Source organism: Didymella exigua, assembly GCF_010094145.1.
Source record: "Didymella exigua CBS 183.55 unplaced genomic scaffold M421scaffold_37, whole genome shotgun sequence".
Lineage (NCBI taxonomy): Eukaryota > Fungi > Ascomycota > Dothideomycetes > Pleosporales > Didymellaceae > Didymella > Didymella exigua.
The window spans coordinates 260,430-280,834 of record NW_022984811.1 but is presented as its reverse complement, the minus strand read 5'-3'; the positions used below and the strand labels follow the sequence as shown (position 1 = coordinate 280,834).

The 20,405-nt window shown below is 52.6% G+C and overlaps 8 protein-coding genes across 8 annotated transcripts; 4 read left to right on the top strand and 4 right to left on the bottom strand.

Annotated features, from left to right (window-relative positions):
• Nucleotides 1-1,683: 1,683 nt before the first annotated feature.
• Nucleotides 1,684-5,668, bottom strand: M421DRAFT_424753 (Sfi1-domain-containing protein). The gene is made up of 2 exons (XM_033593862.1): nucleotides 5,421-5,668; nucleotides 1,684-5,363 (listed from the first exon to the last, which is right to left on the bottom strand). Exons 1-2 carry the CDS (start codon nucleotides 5,476-5,478, stop codon nucleotides 1,795-1,797), a joined length of 3,627 nt encoding a protein of 1,208 aa, XP_033444875.1. The 5' UTR covers nucleotides 5,479-5,668; the 3' UTR covers nucleotides 1,684-1,794.
• A 174-nt stretch (nucleotides 5,669-5,842) lies between these two features.
• M421DRAFT_424752 (isoleucyl-tRNA synthetase) lies at nucleotides 5,843-9,704 on the bottom strand. The gene is made up of 5 exons (XM_033593861.1): nucleotides 9,596-9,704; nucleotides 7,435-9,522; nucleotides 6,088-7,378; nucleotides 5,945-6,040; nucleotides 5,843-5,893 (listed from the first exon to the last, which is right to left on the bottom strand). The coding sequence occupies exons 1-3, from the start codon at nucleotides 9,674-9,676 to the stop codon at nucleotides 6,308-6,310; spliced, it is 3,240 nt and encodes a 1,079-aa protein (XP_033444874.1). The 5' UTR covers nucleotides 9,677-9,704; the 3' UTR covers nucleotides 5,843-5,893; nucleotides 5,945-6,040; nucleotides 6,088-6,307.
• Nucleotides 9,705-10,831: 1,127 nt separating this feature from the next.
• M421DRAFT_95372 (uncharacterized protein) lies at nucleotides 10,832-11,615 on the top strand (the record flags this gene model as incomplete). The annotated part of the gene is made up of 2 exons (XM_033598305.1): nucleotides 10,832-11,438; nucleotides 11,494-11,615. The coding sequence occupies 2 exons, from the start codon at nucleotides 10,832-10,834 to the stop codon at nucleotides 11,613-11,615; spliced, it is 729 nt and encodes a 242-aa protein (XP_033444873.1).
• A 38-nt stretch (nucleotides 11,616-11,653) lies between these two features.
• On the bottom strand, nucleotides 11,654-12,296 carry M421DRAFT_278117 (uncharacterized protein). Its single transcript, XM_033588872.1, has one exon. It carries the CDS (start codon nucleotides 12,082-12,084, stop codon nucleotides 11,692-11,694), a length of 393 nt encoding a protein of 130 aa, XP_033444872.1. The 5' UTR covers nucleotides 12,085-12,296; the 3' UTR covers nucleotides 11,654-11,691.
• A 428-nt stretch (nucleotides 12,297-12,724) lies between these two features.
• On the top strand, nucleotides 12,725-15,189 carry M421DRAFT_402015 (uncharacterized protein). The gene is made up of 7 exons (XM_033590229.1): nucleotides 12,725-13,741; nucleotides 13,791-13,879; nucleotides 13,928-14,059; nucleotides 14,115-14,172; nucleotides 14,223-14,344; nucleotides 14,391-14,665; nucleotides 14,716-15,189. Exons 1-7 carry the CDS (start codon nucleotides 13,214-13,216, stop codon nucleotides 15,090-15,092), a joined length of 1,581 nt encoding a protein of 526 aa, XP_033444871.1. The 5' UTR covers nucleotides 12,725-13,213; the 3' UTR covers nucleotides 15,093-15,189.
• Nucleotides 15,190-15,222: 33 nt separating this feature from the next.
• Nucleotides 15,223-17,483, bottom strand: M421DRAFT_424749 (HET-domain-containing protein). Its single transcript, XM_033593860.1, has 2 exons — nucleotides 17,087-17,483; nucleotides 15,223-17,037 (listed from the first exon to the last, which is right to left on the bottom strand). Exons 1-2 carry the CDS (start codon nucleotides 17,418-17,420, stop codon nucleotides 15,365-15,367), a joined length of 2,007 nt encoding a protein of 668 aa, XP_033444870.1. The 5' UTR covers nucleotides 17,421-17,483; the 3' UTR covers nucleotides 15,223-15,364.
• A 112-nt stretch (nucleotides 17,484-17,595) lies between these two features.
• Nucleotides 17,596-19,033, top strand: M421DRAFT_424748 (formyltetrahydrofolate deformylase hydrolase). The gene has a single exon (XM_033593859.1). The coding sequence runs from the start codon at nucleotides 17,653-17,655 to the stop codon at nucleotides 18,727-18,729; it is 1,077 nt and encodes a 358-aa protein (XP_033444869.1). The 5' UTR covers nucleotides 17,596-17,652; the 3' UTR covers nucleotides 18,730-19,033.
• A 149-nt stretch (nucleotides 19,034-19,182) lies between these two features.
• On the top strand, nucleotides 19,183-20,083 carry M421DRAFT_8711 (NAD(P)-binding protein; the record flags this gene model as incomplete). The annotated part of the gene is made up of 3 exons (XM_033597601.1): nucleotides 19,183-19,264; nucleotides 19,313-19,524; nucleotides 19,583-20,083. The coding sequence occupies 3 exons, from the start codon at nucleotides 19,183-19,185 to the stop codon at nucleotides 20,081-20,083; spliced, it is 795 nt and encodes a 264-aa protein (XP_033444868.1).
• Nucleotides 20,084-20,405: the final 322 nt, after the last annotated feature.

The following is a 20,405-nucleotide window of genomic DNA, read 5'->3' as shown; positions in this document are numbered from 1 at the left end:
ATGAATTGGCAACCACTCTGGTGTTGGTACATACCCCAAGACCAACCCCAGTCTCATCCATGTTCCATATGTCTTCATACTGTATACCCAGCTCAATCCGAGTACGCTCAAATAGCTCCAGAAACGCGCTAATTGTCTCATAATTAGCTGCTGTAGTCCTTGCGCTCTCAATTGTTCGTCCAACTATAGAGGCGACGCGTGGGTTACGTGTGATGAAATGGGGTACCCATAGATGCCCGAGTGGCTCGTGGTCGCCGTTCATATGGAGGATTCGGGTGGCCATCTCTCTCACACGGGGATGAGATGGTGGCTGTGCACGTGAGTCCTCTTCCAGTATCCACTCTACTAGGAAGTTCTCCTGCTCCGGCGTCAATCGTTGTTGATTTGAGTGAGCTATCGCGTGTGGTTGTTGACCGCGTAGCCGGCCTCGCAGCGTCGATTCAGGGATCCCACACGCAGCAGCCGCCTTCCGCTGGCTCCTAAAAACACCAGAAACGAGACCATCAATAGCAGACTGGATAGCAACTTCCTTGGGATCCATTTTGGGTATGTGGCGTTGACAATAGATAGCTTCAAAAACAGAGGTACGCGTTGTGGTGGGGTGCGCGGGAACTATATGTGCGCGGAAAGTATATGGACTAGCTTATCTCAATGTTGTGATGTTCCGGGTGGCTCATCGGCTGAACTGGCTCATCGGGCGCACGGCCACGGTAATGCGCCGAACCACCAAACAGCTCCATGAGCTCTCCATATTCCGGACCTAGTCTAGAGTCTAGAGTCTAGGCGCCATGTGCTTCCACGGATTCAGATGACCCTCTGCCAGCTGCATGATCAACACGAGCTGGTATCTCGTATCTCTCAGAGCAAAGGTTGGCATCGCATCGTGTGAAGATGGGAGACTGCGCGACATCAAGCCCATCTCGCGACCCAGGCGCTGTCAGTGTCGGCGTCGAAGGAGTAACACAATCCAATAGACGCCTATCGCGCATCATCTGCACCGGCCTGGCATGTCCTGGTTCGATCGTAGGCATGATGGCCTCCGAGCGTGCTTTCAGCATTGGAATTTGATGTCTGGTGTGGCATGAGACAAGTACGAGTTTGTTGGCGCCTTGCAAAATTTGTAGGGAGATTGCCAGAAAACGTGATTGCATCGCCACGATCTTGTCTCCAGGATGCCATCTCAACCCCATACGGCATTGCTCTTCCCCACAGGTTTCTGTGCCATTGTGGCGTTGGCAAAGGCGACGACTCGAACTGGGACTCACTCTCGATACTGTTAGTATACTGCTGGCTGATAATGTCAAATATGACCTCGCTCGCTACTTCTGAGATGGCGATACGACTGCCGCCATTAAGGCCAAAGAAGAAAAAGACATGCTGAGAGAACAGACACGGGCTCTGCAAACGAAGGATATAAGAGACCCCGATGCGCTGCGCCGAGCTTTCTTGGATGTGTGCGATGCCAGCGAACTGATCGTTACCCTCGCGCTAATCAAGGCGGGCGACCATCACTCTTATCGATTGATTCGACATTCGGGGCATATTTCTAACATGCGAAGCTCGCTCGATCTGTCGCTCAATCGGAAACACGACCGAGGAAAGGCTGAGAGCTGAGCCGTGAAACTTTCCGGCCACGGATTACCGTAGCACCTCACTTTACACCAAGAAAGGCTCCAGGCAGGGGCAAAATGATGCAAATGTATGTGTCACAACCCGCTTCGCTCACCGGTCGATACAAGCTGAGCACATATTCTTGTATCCATCGCGACACTAATCAACGAATGTACAACACCCCTATCCAAACTGACTGACATCCCCAAACCCCACTCTCCCCCTCCCACCGACCGCTCTCCCTCTCGCACCCTTCAAAGCACTATTCGGCACCGCAGCGGACGGTCCAACACTCACACCGAACCCGCCCTCTCTCAGCCTCCTCTGGAAACTCGTGACACCGCTCACAGCCCCACCGCCAGTGCCACCGTTACCCCCTGCCATGCCAAACTCCCTATTCATCTGCACAGGCGGTGCGCTCATTGCGCCCAGTCTCACAACGCGCTTCTCAGGGCTCGAGGGCAGCTCTGGCCGCTTGGCACGTACCACGGCGCGCTTGCTGGGTGTTTTGAGGTAGCCTGCGCCTTTGAGCTTGCTGGTCGTTGGGGGTGGGTAGGCGGGTGTGCCGGCCCAAAAAGTGCTGCGCTCGTCTTCGGCAAACTCGAGGTCTGGTGAGACAGGTTCGGGCGCGGGTGGTGGTCGCAGAGCGGAAGCAGACTGTGGGAACGTGCGTGGCCGTGAAGTCGGCGGGCGGGTTGAGGATGGAGGTTTTGGTGATGATGCTGGTGGAGCGAGAGGGTAACTTGTTGTGCGCTGGCGCTCTGGTGTGATAGAGAGTGAGAGGTCGAGGTCGTCGTTGAGGCCGAGCGCGGAGGCATCGAACGCTGTCCATGCTTCGAGACGGCGTGTCTCGTCGCCGGCGTTGTCGAGACTCACCTGTTCGTCTTCGTCGCCATCTCCATGATCATCGTTGAATCGGGTGTGGTCGTCATCTGGACTCCCCCGCCCACCTCTCGAGCTTCGTGTGGGCGTCGGCGAGACAGGTCGATTGGCGAGGCGCTCGGCTGTTTGGTCGTGCCAGAAGCGTATCATTGCACGAACATGCTTCTCGAAGTTGCGTTCGAACAGCGCCCTTGATGTCTCTTCTTGTCGCTGGACGTTCCACAATCGCCAGCCGAGCTTCTTGAGAGCTCCTGCAGCTGCTATCTCGGTGCTTTCTTGACGAAGCGCAGCGGCTTGTGAGTCCATAGACTGTAGAGCATCCAAACGCTGGGTCCATGCTTGGACATGCTTGGTGCCTAATTTAAAAGTGTGGACGTTCGAAGCTTGTGTGTCGAGCTGCTGAATAGCAAGTGTGCGGTCGTGCCAGTCATGCAGCAACGTGCCAGCGGTGTGCAGGGTACGGGCCTCAAGTATGAAGGCTGCTTGCTCGTTTTGTTCCACAATAGTGTTTGCCCTTGCCCGCCAGGACTCGAAGACCTTGTGCACAAGATTCGTCTTGACGGTTCTTCGCACCTGCGCATAGGTATCGCGCCTTCGGTTTCTGCGCGTCTGCTGTGTCGCACTATTCCACTTCTTCAATGTGCGCGTACCGAGAACATAGAACCGAGCATCAGCCGACCATTGCTTCAGCTGCTGGAAGTGCCCTAACCTCTCCTTCAGCTTCTCGAAGATGCGCTGCTTGAGCTTCAAGTCGTACTCAGCGATTACAGCACACTCTTCGCGCCTCTTCTCAGCCGTGTCAACTTCCATCTTCTTTAGACATATGCGCAGAAGCTGCGCGCGCTTAAAGTTAGCAAATCTCCTCTCGGCGGCTTCGAATGTGTTTGCGCGCTGATTTGTCTTCGTTACCCAGGTAAGGAATGTTGACTCCTTGATCTGCCGATTCTGGACGCGCTGAAAAAGGGACACCCGTGAAGCCAATGTCCACTTGTACAAACATTCCACCAAGATACGGTCGTTGATTCGCTGCTCCAGTGCTTGCTTACGAAGGCGATCGTTCCACGCAGTGTAGGCATTGCGCATGATGCGCAACTTGTCCACTTGCTGAGCGCGCTGGGAAAGGTGTGCAGTGTGCCGCCAAACTTGGAAAGTAGTCCGTACCTGTCCACCGTCGATACGCGTTTGAAATTGCTGCAACAATGGCTTAAGCTGTGCATGCTTCCGGAGGTTATAGAGCCCAGATGCAAGCCGGGCTGTCCGTCTGAACTCGTCTGCTTGTGACTCTAGACTCTGCAGAGCCGTCGTTCTCTGCCTCCAGCCTGTCAACATTCGAGCCAGAACGATGCTCTCACTTTTCTTGATTGCTGACTCGTTTTCCTGGGTATTGATACCCGCAAGCTCGATCCACCTCTTCAACGTATTCCTCTTCAAGCGGTCGTTATGCCAAGCCGACCCTGCAATCGCGCAGAACTGGAAGAACCAATTTGTGAAGATCTTCTGTGCCAAATTCTCTTCATACAGAGTGACCGCGAACTGAGCGTTCTCACGTACAGTTGCGGTCTTTGCGCGCCACTGCTGCAGGAACTTAGTAAGCACGAAGTGCTGAATCTTGAGCTCATTGATCGCCGTGATCTCGCGCCAGCCGTTGAAAAAGCGTGTGCGCAGTATGTGTCGCCGTGCGACTGACGTGCGCTGCACCTCTTCTTCCGCACTTCTCGCCCAGTGTGTGAAGGCCTTCGTCAGTAGGAAGAGGTTTCGAGCTTTGTCTGCGCGCGACTCGAGGCGACCGAAGAAGCGGTCGGTTTCGTAGCTCGAGCGGCGCACACGTGCTGTATCTCGGAGCTGATCAAGTGTCACCTTCATCAAGATCCTACGATCGAATGCCTCAGCTAGCGCTTCTTGCTCGTAGCGCCTCTCGACCAGGTCTCGCGTGCGATTGCGCCAGGCTTGTATGCAGCCTCGCGTTACTCGATGTAGGCGCTGGTGCTCAAAGGTTTCGGCTTCATCCATCAGTCGTGTGTCAGACGGTTGGTATGGCTCTGGTACGAATTGCTGATAGTAATGCGTGGACGCGTGCGTCTCACGCTGATCGTATTGGTCGTCAGGAATCGGCGCGTTCACGCCTGGAACCTGCACGCGTGAAAGGTCCAAGTCGGTTGTCCGATCGGTATACTCGCTGGCTGCCTCCTCGTAGACTCCTTGTTGCGACGCTGAGGTATTAATATCTCGTCGAATGCGCCAGCTGCCGCGGCTTGATATCGAGGCGTTTCTTTGACGGCCGTAGTACTGTCCAGACGAGACTCGTCGTTGCGCCACACCATTGACTCGTGTACGAATGGGGATATGCGCCTGTTGCAACCTCAGTGCCTCCGTATCTGATGTCGAGCGCCTCTTCGGCAGTATTCCATTGGGCGCATGGCTCAGCGAGCTCCTTCTCTTACTCATTGATACGCCTCTGACCTCGCTGCCAGCGACCTTGTCCGCAGTCCCGTCAAAGAAGCTTTCAAAGCTTCCTCGTCTTGTGAGTCTATCCGTATGACCTAGCGTAGCACGTGCAGCGTTCCTGGCGTTCGTTGTGTTTCCATCATGCGCAATATTGCCGGTCGCAAAGGCAACATCGCCTTCACTCTCCTCCTCAGCTTCAATCACGATCTCGAACTCTGCCAGCACTCTGTGAAACCTTTCGACTAGACTCTCATCTCGTCTTCGGTCCTTTTGCATGCGGAATAGAAACCTATGCAGTACGGCATCGTCGCTGGGGAGTAGTCCGTGTTCTTCGAGGACTTCTTCGTAGGCATTGAAGAGCGCGCGCGAGGATCGATCTGGCGATGAAGAGGCGCGGTGAATTATAGTGTAGAGGAGCTCGATAGCTGGAGAACGTTAGTATGCATGGCAAACGGAGGTACTGTAGGCTAGGGATTATCTACCTTCGTCAGATAAGTCATCCTTATGTAAGTCAGGTGTATTGTATCCGCTGCCGTTCATGGGGGATGACATTCGAGCTCGCGACATAAAGTGCGGCGCGTTCGCGACAACATGAGCGTTCGTTGATCGAAGTGGTATCGCGTCCAAAAAGGTAGACGCAAGAGATTAAGACAAGAGGAGGATGCGCGGGCAGCTGTCAAGCATCAAAATGTACAAAAGCGTAAGAAGAGGGAACAATAGCGCGTCAAAGGCGAGTGCTGACGGACGCGCTTTGTTTGGGCATCCCCGCGACCAACCACCGGGATTCGACGCCGTCGATTCGCCGGCAGGGGTCCGCGCCAAGCCGCCTGTGCTTTTGACATCTTCCATCACTATTGACCTCATCGAGACGCCTGCATCACCACACAGTACAATGCCAGGACGCACAAGACCGATTGATAAACTCGCTGCGGCGGTGGGAAATTGTTCTATGGAGGTATGTTGGACGCAAGAGGATTGCTCCGGGGAAAATGCTGATGTCATACAGAGCGCTGTGTATGGCAAGTGCATATTCGCAGACTACAACAACGTGCACAAGGATATGTGTGCAAAGGAGTTCATGAAGCTGAAGGAATGCTACTTAGTAGGTTTATTCTGTCCAACCAAATGGCTCGAACTAATGCTCTACAGAAAGCATATAAGACACGGTGATGGAAGCTGGTGGCAAAGCAGCAAACGCTCCCTATCAAGAGTAGTCGAGGTCGATGAGGCAATGTACCATCACGACCCTAGATGTTGTGAATTCAGTGTAATGGTTCAAATCTTGATGCATTCGTTCCTTCATCTATCTGCTCTTTTTGTGACATCATAAAGTGCGCCAGGGCATGCTCTCCTTCTGCTTATCGGACCCCTACAGCTTGATCAAGCGCAGCAAGAATGTCGCCTTCTGGATCTCTTGTTCCTCTTCGACAATTACAGTGTCACTACCCTTCTCGGGGATTTTGCCGTCGAGCTCCGTGATAGTGTGCTTGTCGACATTTCTCCTGAGTGCCTTCTCGAACAGCGGGCCCTGGTTCTCGAAGGCTGCCTCCAGACCGACATTGTCGGGATCGCTGAAGATCTTGTACTCCATGCCGACATCGTCTGTGGCGACGAGACCGGCCTTCTTTCGCAAGTCTTGCACACGACGGATGACCTCGCGTGCCAGACCTTCCTGCTCAAGCTCGGGGTAGCTAGCAACGTCTAGGATGATCAGGACATCGTTGTCTGTGTTGAACTCCTGGTCTTTGCTGTTGGCATCCTTTGCCAGGCCGCGCTTGACCAGGAGATCCTCGCCCTCGAGTTTGATGCCTTCAATGGTGATCTCGCCGTTTTTTATGTAGTCCTTGATCTCTTGGCTCTTGAGATTTGGCAGCGCCTTCTTGACCTTTATTGCGTCCTTCTTAAGCTTCTTGCCCAGGATAGAGAAGTCGGCAGTAGCAGTGTACTGGACGTTATACTTCTCCTCGTCGCTCGACAGAACGAGGTCGCGGACGTTCAACTCCTCCAAGATGTAGTTCTGCAGGGACTTGATGTCGTCGAGATATTGCTGATCGGGATGGATGACGACTAGAGTCTTCAAAGGAGTCTTCAAGCCCTTGTTGGCGCGATCACGGCAGATGCGGCCAAGTTCAATAACTGACTGCATGCGCTTGACCTGGCGCTCTACGTTCTCATCGAAGAGCTCCTCGCGCACGGTCGGGTATGGAAGGAAGTGCACACTGCGATCGTCCTCGGCGCGAAGCTCCTTAGGAATGTGTGGCAGGAGGCGAAGATAGATGTTGTCGGTGATGAAAGGAGTGAAGGGGGCGAGACCTCGGCAGAGAGTGAACAGAACCTCAAACAGGGTGTTGAGGGCGTGCTTTGTGTCTTCCAGGCCGTACTCACCCTTGAGACGGCGACGGTTGAATCGGATGTACCAGTTGGTGGTGTTGTCGATGAGCTAGGGCAGTTAGTAAATTACTATTTGTATGGCTCATGGTAATTGATATCACTAACCTCGAGCAGGCGCGGGACGACGGTGTAAAGTCGGTATGCGGCCATCTCAGCGTTCACGAACTCGAGCAGCGATTGACATGAGGCCAAAATCCAGCGGTCAAGAACGTTGGCATTGGTCTTCCCGGCAGCAGGGTCGAATTGGAATTCAAGGTCAGCAACCTTCTTCAGCAGAGCAACCTGCTGGTCGAAGAACTGGTAGCTATTCCACAGGGGCAGCAGCACCTTGGAAACAATATCCTTGACACCTGCCTCCTTGAAGCGGAGAGTCTCGGCACGGACAACTGGCGAGTTTATGAGATACAATCGCAGGGCGTCCGAACCATAGCTTTCCATGACACCAAGAGGGTCAGGGTAGTTCTTCAGTCGCTTGGACATCTTCTTGCCGTCTTCCGCTAGTACGATACCGTTGACGACACAGTTCTTAAAGGGCAACTTGCCAAAAAGATGTGTGCCGAGAACGGTTAAAGTATAAAACCATCCACGGGTCTGGTCGAGACCTTCAGCAATGAAGTCACCAGGGAAGGACTTCTCAAATTGCTCGACGTTCTCGAATGGGTAGTGTGCGCTTGCGTATGGCATAGATCCAGACTCGAACCAGCAGTCGAAAACCTCGGGTGTCCTCTTCAGAACGCCCTTGCCTTGTTTACTAGGGATGGTGATGTCGTCGATCTTGTCACGATGAATGTCAGTCAGCTCGCCCTCGTAGCCGCTGAGCTTCTTCAACTCCTCAACGCTGCCGACACAGACGACCTCCTTGCCATCATCGCTGACCCACAGAGGTAGCGGTGTACCCCAGAAGCGGTTTCTTGAGACGGCCCAGTCCGGTGAGTTCTTGATCCAGTTGGCAAATCGCTTCTCTTTGACAAATGAAGGCACCCAGTGCGAGCCCTCAATGTTCTCCAGCATCTTCTCCTTGATGTCTTGGATTTTGATGAACCAAGATGGAACGGTTCGGTAGATCAAAGGTGTGTCAGATCGCCAGCAAAAGGGGTAGCTATGGAGAAGCTGGGAGTCCACAATGAGCCTGCCCTTAGCCTTCAACAGCTTGATGATACCCTTGTCCGCAGCCTTGACATGCTGACCCTCGAAGTCGCGGACGACCGAGGTGTAGTTACCTGCATCGTCTACGGGGTTGGGAGGCAATCGGTCCTCGGTGATGACGCCAGCCTCCTTAGCGACACGGTAATCGTCCTCACCGTAGGCGGGTGCCTGGTGGACAATACCCACACCACTGTCCGCTGTGACGTATCCATCGTTCAACACCTTGAAGCCGAAGTCCTTAAACTCGTCATATAGGTAGTCGAACAGAGGTTCGTACTTCCAGCCAAGCAGGTCCTTGCCCTTGAGCTTCTCCACAATCTTGAACTTGGCCTTCTTGGGATCCTTATATAGCGTACGCAGCAGCGCCTCGAGGAGGATGTAGTGCTTTCCGGAAGCTTCGTCGAGGATCTTGACGTACTCGAAGTCAGGGTGTGCGCAAAGACCGGTGTTCATGGGCAACGTCCACGGTGTGGTTGTCCAAGCAAGCAGACATGTATTGGGGTCCTCAACGAGAGGGAACGTCACGACCACAGCGGGATCCTGAACATCCTTGTAGTTCTGCGAGGCTTCGAAGTTGCTGAGTGGTGTAGCCAAGGCCGTGCTGTAAGGCATGACCTTGAAGCCGCGGTAGACAGCATTCTTATCGTAGAGCTGCTTGAAGACCCACCACTCAGACTCCATGAAGCTGGTGTTCATGGTCTTGTAGTCGTTGTCGAAGTCGATCCAGCGACCCAGCCGGTTGATCGTGTGCCTCCACTCCGTCGCATATCTCATGACGATAGCCCTGCACTTCTCGTTGTACTTCGCAATACCGATCTCCCGCACTGCGTCGCGACCAGACATCCCAAGCTCCTTGTCAATCTCGTACTCAATGGGCACACCGTGCGTATCCCAACCGAATCGGCGCTCAACGTATCGTCCGTTCATGGACCAGTATCGGGGGATTATGTCCTTGATGGTGGAGGCCAGAAGATGGCCATAATGAGGCATTCCTGTCGCAAAGGGTGGTCCATCGTAGAATGTGTAAGGGTCTTTGCCCTTCGACTGTTGTTGCTGTTAGTCGAATGCTTTCAGTGCGCCTAGACAAAATGCAACTTCGACTTGGGACTTTACATACCAGCTCAACTTGCGTCAGGAAGGCATCAATCTCCTCCCAGCGCTTGAGGATGCGCTCCTCTTCCTTGGGAAAGTCGATCGACATCTTTGGGCGTGGTGTTCTCGAGTTGCTCTCGTGGCGGGGCTAATTTTATTGACTCCGACCTTCGCGCCTTCCCCGCGGTCAAACTGGATGACTCAGCTATCGATATCGATTTTCCGTTTCGCCGCCTCGACGACTCCGAGGGGCCGCTGGGCCACATCTCACGATGCTCACCATGGACGTTTCCACCTCACACGTCGCCGCTTCGCCAATGCTCATCAAAGTAGTGTGTCCAGACATCAACATTATCGTTTTCAGACGGCGACAGCAGCAATGTTTTGTCTCTTCTGACAGCTGTTCCCTTCATCGTACTCGAGTGCAGGAGCTCTGCTCATTTACTACCACGTGACATGGCCCGTCTTTGATATCAGCTACTCAGACACGCGACCTTATTGGAGAGACAGATTCTCAGGCCACTCAATCTCTATCTTCTGTGTGTACATTCGCAGTTGTCTTAACAACCCACTGACAGCCGTTGACTCACAATCAAAACATGACCCCACTGACGCATGGTATGCTCTACCAGCCATCATGTCATGCTCTTCAATACGTTGGACGTCGGTAGCACACTGATTCACAGCAACTGCTCGTCAGGCTTTGCAGCGGAGGGTTTTGCTACCAGTGGTGCGGCCCTTGCCGTGCTTCCGCGTTCCAGACACCTCCCAGATACCTTCCAGATCTCTTGTTGTGGGCTGTGGCAACACATCGCATTGCGCTGCTTTCAAGCTTGACTCCTGGATATATGGACTGCGGAACTCCGTTTCTGCCTACCGCATACAGACTGACACTGGATCTGCGCTCAATGTTTATTAAATCAGCACATTTCACTTTCGCTCTACGCTGTTACCGCAGCTCGCGGCTTCACTCCAAAGTAGAGACGTCAGAGAACTGGCACTCTGAAACTGGTGTGTGGGTCACGTTCGATGCTGTACGCTCGATCAAGTGTGAAACAATGACAGATCAAGCGGCTCCGGATCTGCAAAAGCAAGACAACCGACATACCACCGCCAAAGAATTGGCCGTTACTATTGATCATTTTCTACAGAGAAACTGCAGAATCAACACATCCTCTGGAGGAAAGATAAACACTCCTTTGCTTACCAGCAGCACCCTCGATCAGTCTCCCCCCGGGGCCTCAACGGCAGTCGACAACCAAATATGCGCACATATGGCTGGCTCATCGTTGTTTCTGCGCTCATTGCGACCTCGTATGCCCGACCTCAACTTCCGCATTTCGAACTACAACAAGCCAGCAGCGCGAAAGCCGACTCAGCGGAACGATCAGTCAGAGGCACATGCAAGCGTATAGCTGCTCTAACAGATCTCTCGAAAATGGCCTCGAATCAAACTCGACTCGACGCCTTACTGGCGAACAAGAAGCTCACTCAAGAGCAAGCCAGTAAGATCCTGTCGGAGAAGGACGCGATCAATGCTGAGCTGCAGAAGCTGAGCTCGAACGCCACACTTACGGCCGAATGCGGCGTCGTCGATGCGCACCGAAAAGTTGTCAAAGACTGTGGGCAGCTCAACAAGCTGGAAAAGCTGGTGGAGCTCGCGAACAACAAGACTGCATACGATGAACATCTAGCAGGGGAGATCTTGAACCAGAAGCAGACGGAGCAGCTGAAGAAGAAAATGGAGACTGCAGAGCTCAAGCTGCAAGACCTCCGCAGCAACATCACCTTAATCGAACTATGCACGACAGAGATCGGACTTCGCCAGAACGGAGCTGCTGGGCAGCAGGCTGGTGGTGATATCGGAGAAGGTGCGTACATTGCTCATGACCCTTTCAGGCTGACTCCACTAACATAGCATAGCAGCTGTAGACAACAGCGGTGCTATCAGCTTGACAACAAGTGACGCTGCTGCATCAGGCTTGAATTCGTTAAATGGACCATGCAGTCTGGCGCTTGGAGTAGTTCTTGCCTTTGCACTTTTCTAGACACAAATCTGCTTCTGTTTGAATCTGATCAATCTCCAGATCCTTCACTGATTGGCCTAGATGTGTATCCATCTGTTCAGTCGCACCAGCCACCAGCGCTGTGGACCAAAACCCAGAGGGGCCTGGAGCATGAACCTGTACTGTACCGCGTTCGATATAAGCCTGTGCGTTCTCTGACATCGCTGCGATGTTTCATCTGGCCCGATCCACAAGCTCGTTCCTGTTCCTGCAATTTACCTTGGTCTTCCGAGACATACAACATTAACATTCCACGGAAATCCTTGCCGTACTCCGTGAATGCTGCCCGCAGCTGTTCTATACTTGTAGCTTGGGGCTGTGTCGATAAGCGCTGAACTCTATCATCGATGGTAACATAAGCGAGAGAGAATGAAGATGGCATCGCTAGTAGTATATACCATGTCCGAACGAGCTTCGCTACAGAATGCTTGCTTCGGGATGTAAACGGCATTTCAACACAACACTACGCTTGGATGGCTTAGGATGTTATCGCTTAGGGTGTCAATCGCGCAAAACGAAAGGAATGGTCACTCTGGACATTGCGACAATGTCGACAGAGTGATCGCCTCTAGGTGGCCCACACCCCTGCAGCGGCATAGTCCTCTAGGGCTACATCCACCTTGATCAAGCTCAGCTTGTGTCTGATCGAGTTCGGATAACTGAACATCGACAAAGGCAACTTTAGAGCCTACAGTGAGCAGATCGGCGCTCTTATGAGGTTGATCGTTTGCTTGTGCGGGGCCGGCTTACATCGAACAGCATTGAACCCTCCACCTACCATTATACTGCAAGATGAGATCACTTCGAGAACGCTTTGGACAACATATGTGAGGACGGTCCGAGATGAGTTGTGGTATATGGGCTGACGGAGCAATTTAGCCATATTAGCTTCGGCTCCAAGTTGCTACCCCTTGAGGCAGTGACACGTGAGATCACGAACAACAAACGTCGGATGTCGGACCGCGTATGCAGAGCTGCAATATGCATGTATAGATCACTGGATGCCTGTCGCACATCCTAAAGACCCGGCCGCGCGAAGCCTTTTGGTACGAGTAGGAATAGAGGTCAGCCTCGTATTAGACAGCAATAAGCGTCGCGCTAGGTCCATAACAGATGCACGGCAAGTCGCAATGGTCGATCTTAAGCTGACCCGAAAAGCATGTCTTGATACCGGTAATCGATGATTACGAGCGGTTGTGGCGTCTGCACCAAAAGAACATCTGAGACCTTAGCATGGCTGTAACATGGCGGTACGCACGAAGTCGTTACCGGTATCTGGATATATTGGAGTGTGTACTGATCACCTCCGTTCTAGGGTGAGCACAGACTACGGTATACTCAGATCCCACCGATACCTTAGAATTACCACGATGACTTGGTAGCCCTTACCGCATCTAGATGTGGAATTTGCTCATCAACGTTTGGTCATTGCAGCCCAACTGCCCGGTCTTGGCTGGTGCCTCCGACATTTTATAAACCTACCCTCCGACAGTGCATGGAAGTATTCAAGAATCTGTATCACCCTTGTCGCATCCTCAGTCAGCATCTTTGTCTCAACCTGCTGGAGCCAAACTGGCACCATGTCGAACTCACAAAAAGCCCATGCAGTCGTCAACCAGAGTCAGGACTCTCTTGATGATGCCGAGAAGGGTATATACGACAGTACAGTGGTACTGCCAACACCTCCAACATTTTTGTACACGAGCCAAGGACGACCAACACATCTTAATCCTCTGTCACTTGTATCGCCAGTCCATCAGGGAATCACGCCCTGCACAAGCGTACCGGAGCTTGAGCTTCCGAGAGCAGCGAGAGGCGAAGTCGGTCACGTCGAGGTGATCGAAGAGCCCAAGCACACAACATCAGTACGACCTGAGATCAGTCGGTGGATACTGTTCGAACTATGGTTCGACGCGTACCGCCGGTTCTTTACCTTCGTTGTTCTATTCAACATTACCGGCATTGTCCTAGCCGCGACCGGTAACTTCAAATACGCAGATAATCATCTGGGTGCATTGGTTTTGGGTAATTTGCTAATGGCCATCCTCATGCGCAACGAACTGTTCGTTCGGTTCCTCTATCTGGCCGCCATATACGGGCTACGAAGTGTATGTTTCCCTGTCTCGCTCTCAGATCACTACTGATAAGAATGGGCAGTGGGCTCCTTTACGCATTAAGCTAGCGGTAAACTCTGTGTTGCAGCATCTGGGAGGTGTGCACTCGGGTTGCGCACTATCCGGCGCAGCGTAAGTTAAGCCAATCGGGCGATGATCAGCACGCTAACTCCTCCACAGCTGGCTTGTGTACAAGATCGTCGACATTGTTCGATACCGGGCTGTCCAGCATCCGGCTGTAATTTCAAGTGGTATTGTCACGAACATTTTCATCATCATTTCCGTACTGAGCGCTCTTCCATGGGTGCGCAAGTAAGTGATGACCGACTGGCTAGCTTTCGTCACCAGAGCCTGACGCCTTGAATAGCACATACCATAATGTTTTCGAGAAACACCACAGATTTATCGGGTGGCTTGGACTCGCTGTGAGTAATCAAGCTCTTCACAACAATTCAATGCTGACTCGTCTTTCTAGATGACCTGGGTCTTTCTGATCATGGGCAACACCTACGACATCAAGCTCGGCCAATGGAGAACAGACACCCACTCGTTACTTAGTGCGCAAGAACTGTGGTTCGCTGTGTTCATGACAGTCTTGTGAGCTGATACTACCAACACAGCTCGTCGTCACTAACTGTTACAGCGTCCTTACCCCTTGGGTCACCCTGCGCGAAGTTCCTGTTGAGGTGGAGATCCCATCACCCAAAGTGGCAGTCCTCAAATTCGAGCGCGGAATGCAACAAGGTCTTCTAGGCCGCATCAGCCGAACTTCGGTGATGGAGTATCATGCCTTTGGCATCATCAGCGAAGATCGGAAGGCCACACACCATTACATGATCTGCGGTGTGCAAGGAGACTTCACAAGAAGTCTCGTCGCCAACCCTCCGAAGCATGTTTGGACGAGGCAGCTGAAGTTTGGTATGCGTTTCTCTCACCAACCCATCCTAATTTTCACTGACACCAATCAGCCGGCGTTGGCCACGCCTCAGCAATGTACAAGCGTGGCATCCGCATCTGTACAGGGACTGGTATCGGCGCCGCACTTTCCACATGCATCCAGAGTCCCGACTGGTTCCTTATCTGGATCGGCTCTGATCAAGAGCGCACCTTCGGACCTACCATCACCGGCCTCATCAGGAAACATATCGAGCCCGAACGAATGATTCTCTGGGATTCGAAGAAGCGGGGCGGTAGACCAGATAGCGTCCAGCTGCTGAAAGATACATGGAAGAGTTGGGGCGCTGAAGTTATCTATATCACGAGTAATATGCAGGGCAACGATGAGATGATGCAAGGGTGTCGGGCTGCGGGTCTGCATGCGTTTGGTACGTTGTGGGACTTCTGAGCGTGTTTGGACGGGACTGGCTTTCTGGATAGCGCGGTCGTCTGCATTGATGGGCGAGCATATAAGAGTATCTAGATGGGTTAGATGCACGTAGTACACAATGCAAGTGAAACCAATTAAGTCAATTTGTGTCAAGTGTGGCTCTTGTCGTCCAATGCGACCTGTGCCTACAGCTCCTCTTCAGTCCACAGCGTTGCCTATCCTCTGGGTTTCCTGAACGTCAGGCATCTGTTTCCGGACCCTCACTCTAAACCAAAGATCCGTGCTGCCGCTTAGACTATCCGGGTTTCCTGGGTCCAAAGATCTCGCAGGAAGTCGAGAAATGAATCAAGCTGAACAGGCTCGATCGAGAAGCAGCCGACACGCTCGTACACCTTCTCATCACCTTTCTTCTCCATGATTAGGATGCCGGAGATAGCCAACCACGGCTGCTCCGATGTGTCTTGTGAGCAATACTTTTGATCTTCTTGACCTTCCTGACCATCCGAATCTTCCTGTCTTTCAGCTATGTTCTTGTACACTAACGGTATGCCAAGCAACCAACCCTGCCGAGTCTCATTTGGATAGTCAAAGCAAGATGTAATGGTCACTTCATCGGTCTCGGTGTCACGACTGACCAATGAATCATGCGTCCAGCCGTACTTTCGCTCGTTTGTCGTATCGAATGTAGACTGCTGCTCTTCGAAGGTCAGTAGAGGGGAAAGAATCGTGACATATCCCCTATCCACTTCTCCGAACTTGTTTCTGCCCGGCACCACCACACTTGCGTCAATGAGCTTCGCAGAAGGTAGTATGTGCAACAAGGACTCGATACCTAAAAAGTCCACAGCGCCCAGGTAAGACGCCCAGGACCAAGATGGTGCAAGAAAGCTTTGTGGTCTTTGCTGATTGGGATTCCAAGGACCGGCTGCCTCACGGGCTCTAAAGTTATATCGAACCGCGCGATACCACAGTAGACCGCGAAGGAGATCAGACTTCCAGAGCCCGGCACAATACCCGTCTCCGGTCTTTTGTGCAATTCGCAAAGCCAGGGCAGACACCGCTGGTAGCTTATCGGAAGGGAATGAGATAGCGCGTGTTGTGTATTCGCGTACCATTCGACACCAAGGCGTGTGCGACAGGCCCTCAGTTTTGTTGAGCCTAGGCATGATGTCCGGAAGCATTTGCCTGTGCTTTGGTAGACGTCGGCCAGCTTCAGACCATACGTCCTCGAGACATTCCCAATGCATGTTGTCACGATCAAAGAACAGAATTCTGGGGCTCAGATAACGCTCCTGAAGGCACCAAGCTCGATTGTGTAGCGCCGGGAACCGCTCATGTAGTCCGGGCCTCTTAAGTGGCAACTGCGTGTATATCCGCGTCTTCATCTGGGCTTGGTTCGGTGTTGGCAAGGTAAGAACAATATCGATAGCCAGAGTTGGAATGTCTTTCCTTGGTCTTAGAAAACCTTCTGTGTCATCGTTTGCATCTGCGGCTGCGATACACATTGTGGCATTAGAGTAGACGTCTGCCATCTTGCTGCCTTCCATCTCCCAGTCATCCTTATCTCCTTGGAGTATGCATATACTGTCTATCCAGAGGAAGGGGATGTTGAGGATACGGGCAGCTGTTACTGCGTCACGAAAGGTCGCGGGCAGATCAGTCAGTTCGAATCCAGATCTCCGGTCCTGGATGTTCTCGCGTGTTGTGAGGAAGTCCCGGCACGTACCCCAGCAATGACTGAGGGCTACATATGGATGAGGGTTACTTGGACTTGGATCCAGTAGCTTCAGTCGCGGTGAGCGAACATCGATCACGCGTGTAGGTAGATCTGTAGGGTGTTCAAAACATCTCTTGTGCTTTTCGCTACATTTACGCATCCAATGGGAGACTTGCTTCAGGGGTAGACCTGATAGCGGGTCGCTATAGATGTAGCGATCATTTATCCGTTTGGCGAGTACACTGTCTGTCTTTCATCAATTGCTCACCTCTGGGCGATCAGCTCCGGTACGCACCAAAGTCCGAATTGAGACCTAAGTATGTATGATCGGTACGCTTCATACGCCAGTCGCTCATGCCACAAAAATTATGGTAAGCGAAGCCGTCGTCAGGCATCCGATTTTCTCGCTCTTCCGAAAGCCAATGCTCACGCAGATCAACCAAGGCACGACAAAAGTCGCACTTCGCTGCCCGTTTTCGAAGCCCTTCAATGTCGACGCTATCGAGATCAATCGTTGTGGGCGGAGGAGTTCTGTCTTCTGCAAGAGCATCGAACGGAAGCAGTTCACAGGCGAGGCATTTAAGGCTGTCGTGGATTGCCTGCCTTTGAGAAAGCCATCGATCTGTCATCTTGAGTGCAAAGAACACAATCGAGCGAGCTCTTATGGATGTTTGAAAGCCGGTAGAGGGGCGCGAATCTTTGATATTGGCGAGACAAAAGGTGAAACGCTCCTACGTAAGCAGAAACACTAGGCTCGGATTGGATGGCCGATCTCGGCTGCCGGAAACAGCAACCTCGAATGCACAAAAAGGCCAGGAAGAACACGTGCCGCGTCTCGATTGCAGTCACATCTCGTTAGACATGCTTGCACGCTCTGCGCGCATCAGCACAAGAAGCTTCTCCACATCGGCACTCTCTCGACCAGCACAAGCATCGCTCCAAGCTGTCAGAAACCGGCAAAACACAGTTCATAAAATTTCGGCGCCGCAACAGTCATCACGGCTTACTCGCCGCCGGTTCTCAACATCGCCTGCAGAATTCCAGCAACTCGGCTCTCGCGAACCAGAAGGGATCTCAACATCTAAGAAAATGGCCGGCTCTGATCACTTCCTCACCTTGTCTTGCCCGGATAAGGCAGGCATCGTGTATGCTGTCACCGGCTTGCTTGCAAAGGAGAATCTCACCATTCTCGACCTGCAGCAATTCTCTGACCCAGCATCGAAGACCTTCTTCATGCGCGTGCACTTTGGTCACGCGACTGAGCTCGCCGGCCTCGAGAAGTCTATGGCTGATCTTGCAAAGGAGATGAGCATGACCTATGACATCCGCTCCGTAGACACCAAGCCCAAAGTCTTGATCATGGTATCCAAGATTGGCCACTGCTTGAATGACCTCCTCTTCCGCGTCAAGTCCGGACAGTTGAAGATCGAAGTCCCAGTCATTGTCTCCAACCACCCCGAATTCGCCGACATGGCAAAGGCACATGGAATCGAGTTCCACCACCTGCCTGTCACCAAGGACACTAAGGCCCAGCAAGAAACCCAGATTCTAGAGCTCATCAAGCAGCACAACATCGACCTTATCGTCCTGGCAAGATACATGCAGGTCTTGTCCCCTCGCCTGTGTACTGAGATGTCCGGCAAGATAATCAACATCCACCACTCTTTCTTGCCATCTTTCAAGGGCGCGAAGCCTTACCACCAGGCGTATGAGCGTGGTGTGAAGATCATTGGTGCGACTGCGCACTTTGTGACCGCGGATTTGGACGAAGGGCCGATCATTGAGCAGCGCATTGCGCGCGTCGACCACGCGCTCAACCCGAACGAGCTGGTTGTTGAGGGTAGCAATGTTGAGAGCCAGGTGCTTGCTGCTGCTGTCAAGTGGTGGAGCGAGAAGCGTGTGTTCTTGAACGGTGCCAAGACCGTTGTGTTCAACTAGACATTTCTATCGGCCTCTCAAACGGGAAACGGCGTTCAAATTGACATGCAGTAGATATTCTTACCAATAGAGAGATAAAGCTGTCAGGATGATTTCAGTAGTTCAACTTCTAATCAGATTTACCTTAGGTTGATCAGATCTCGGCATCCGGCAATGTGCCTCGTCTCGTGGCACACGTCCACGAGGCCGCCATGCATCGTACAGCTCGTCACGACATATGGCAGACCACAATAAGCCAATGCGGGGTGAACCACGGAGAAAGATGTGTTATGTGGAGATTTCTAGGAAGTATAAAGATGGCCACAAGCAGACGCAGAAGCCAGTATCTTTGGCAGCTTCCACGGACCTTCTCTGAGCTCTCTCCGTCATTCATTCACCCAAATCAACCCTTCTCTGATCTTTGCATCATTCCACGTCGATACTGCCCACAGTATGTCCTCATCAGCAGCCAAAATGAACGCAGTGCCCAAGTCTGGGCCTGTGAAAACAGTCCAGCTTGAGGGCAAGATCATCGCCATCACAGGCGCCAACAGAGGTAGCATACAACTCTTACCCTTCTGAGCCCATCAATGACAGCTCGCAGGTATCGGACTCGGGATAGCAGACTGCTGTCTCGCTAACGGGGCCTCAAAGATCTACTCCATCGACATTGGCGAAACAAGCGACGAATTTGCCTCTGTATCAAAGAAATACCCAGGCCAGATGTTCGCGCTGCAAGCCGACGTGACGAAAGAAGAATCTATTCAATCAGTCGTCGAGAAAATTCTCTTTGAAGCCGGTGGTCTGCACGGTATGGTACGCGTCTGCAAAATGTGAACTAGCAACAAGAGCCATCTCTAACGCATGCTCCCAGGTCGCCAACGCAGGTCGCACAAAGCACAAGCCCGCGCTGGACTTCACAACCGAGGAAATTGATCAACTGTGGGGCGTCAATCTCTACGGTTCCTTCTACACCGCGCGCTGCGCGGCGCGAGCTTTCATTAAGCAAGGCGTCAAAGGCTCCATAGTATTCACCGCGTCCATGGCCTCGCATCGTCCCAACAAGCGCGTTCCCAGCGCGCCCTACGGCGCCTCCAAAGCCGGTGTCAAGAACATGACGCACACGCTTGCCATGGAATGGGCACAGTATGGGATTCGAGTTAACAGCGTGTCGCCAGGCTTGGTTAAGACGGCGATGACATACTGGGTCGAGCAGCAGCCGGATTGGGAGCAGCAATTGAAGTACTACGGTGGTATTCCGCGGCTGGCGGAGATTGAGGAGCTGGGTGGTGCGTATGTGTATCTGTTGAGTGATGCGGCGAGTTACACGACGAGTATCGATGTGCCGGTCAACGGAGTCATTGGCATCTGTTAGAGTGAGAGAAGGGCGAGCTAAATACGTAAGATAGTGATCATAAGTATAAAATCGCTGGCATTGCAATGAGACCGAAGTTTTCTATCTCTAATCTTTGACAATCTTCAACTTTTGTCTCTACTGCTTCAAACCCACGTACGGCACGCTATGTCTAAGCAGTGTCATCGTTCGTACGAACGCACCAGCGGTGGGGTATTTTGCCTTGCTCTGGAGTATGTCAGCTACCGTCGTTATACATGACTCGTAATGCGCGGGGAAGCGCCACCGACGCACACGCTTAATCCCCGCCATTCAATTCTTCCGCTACCTATGCGGAAAAGCT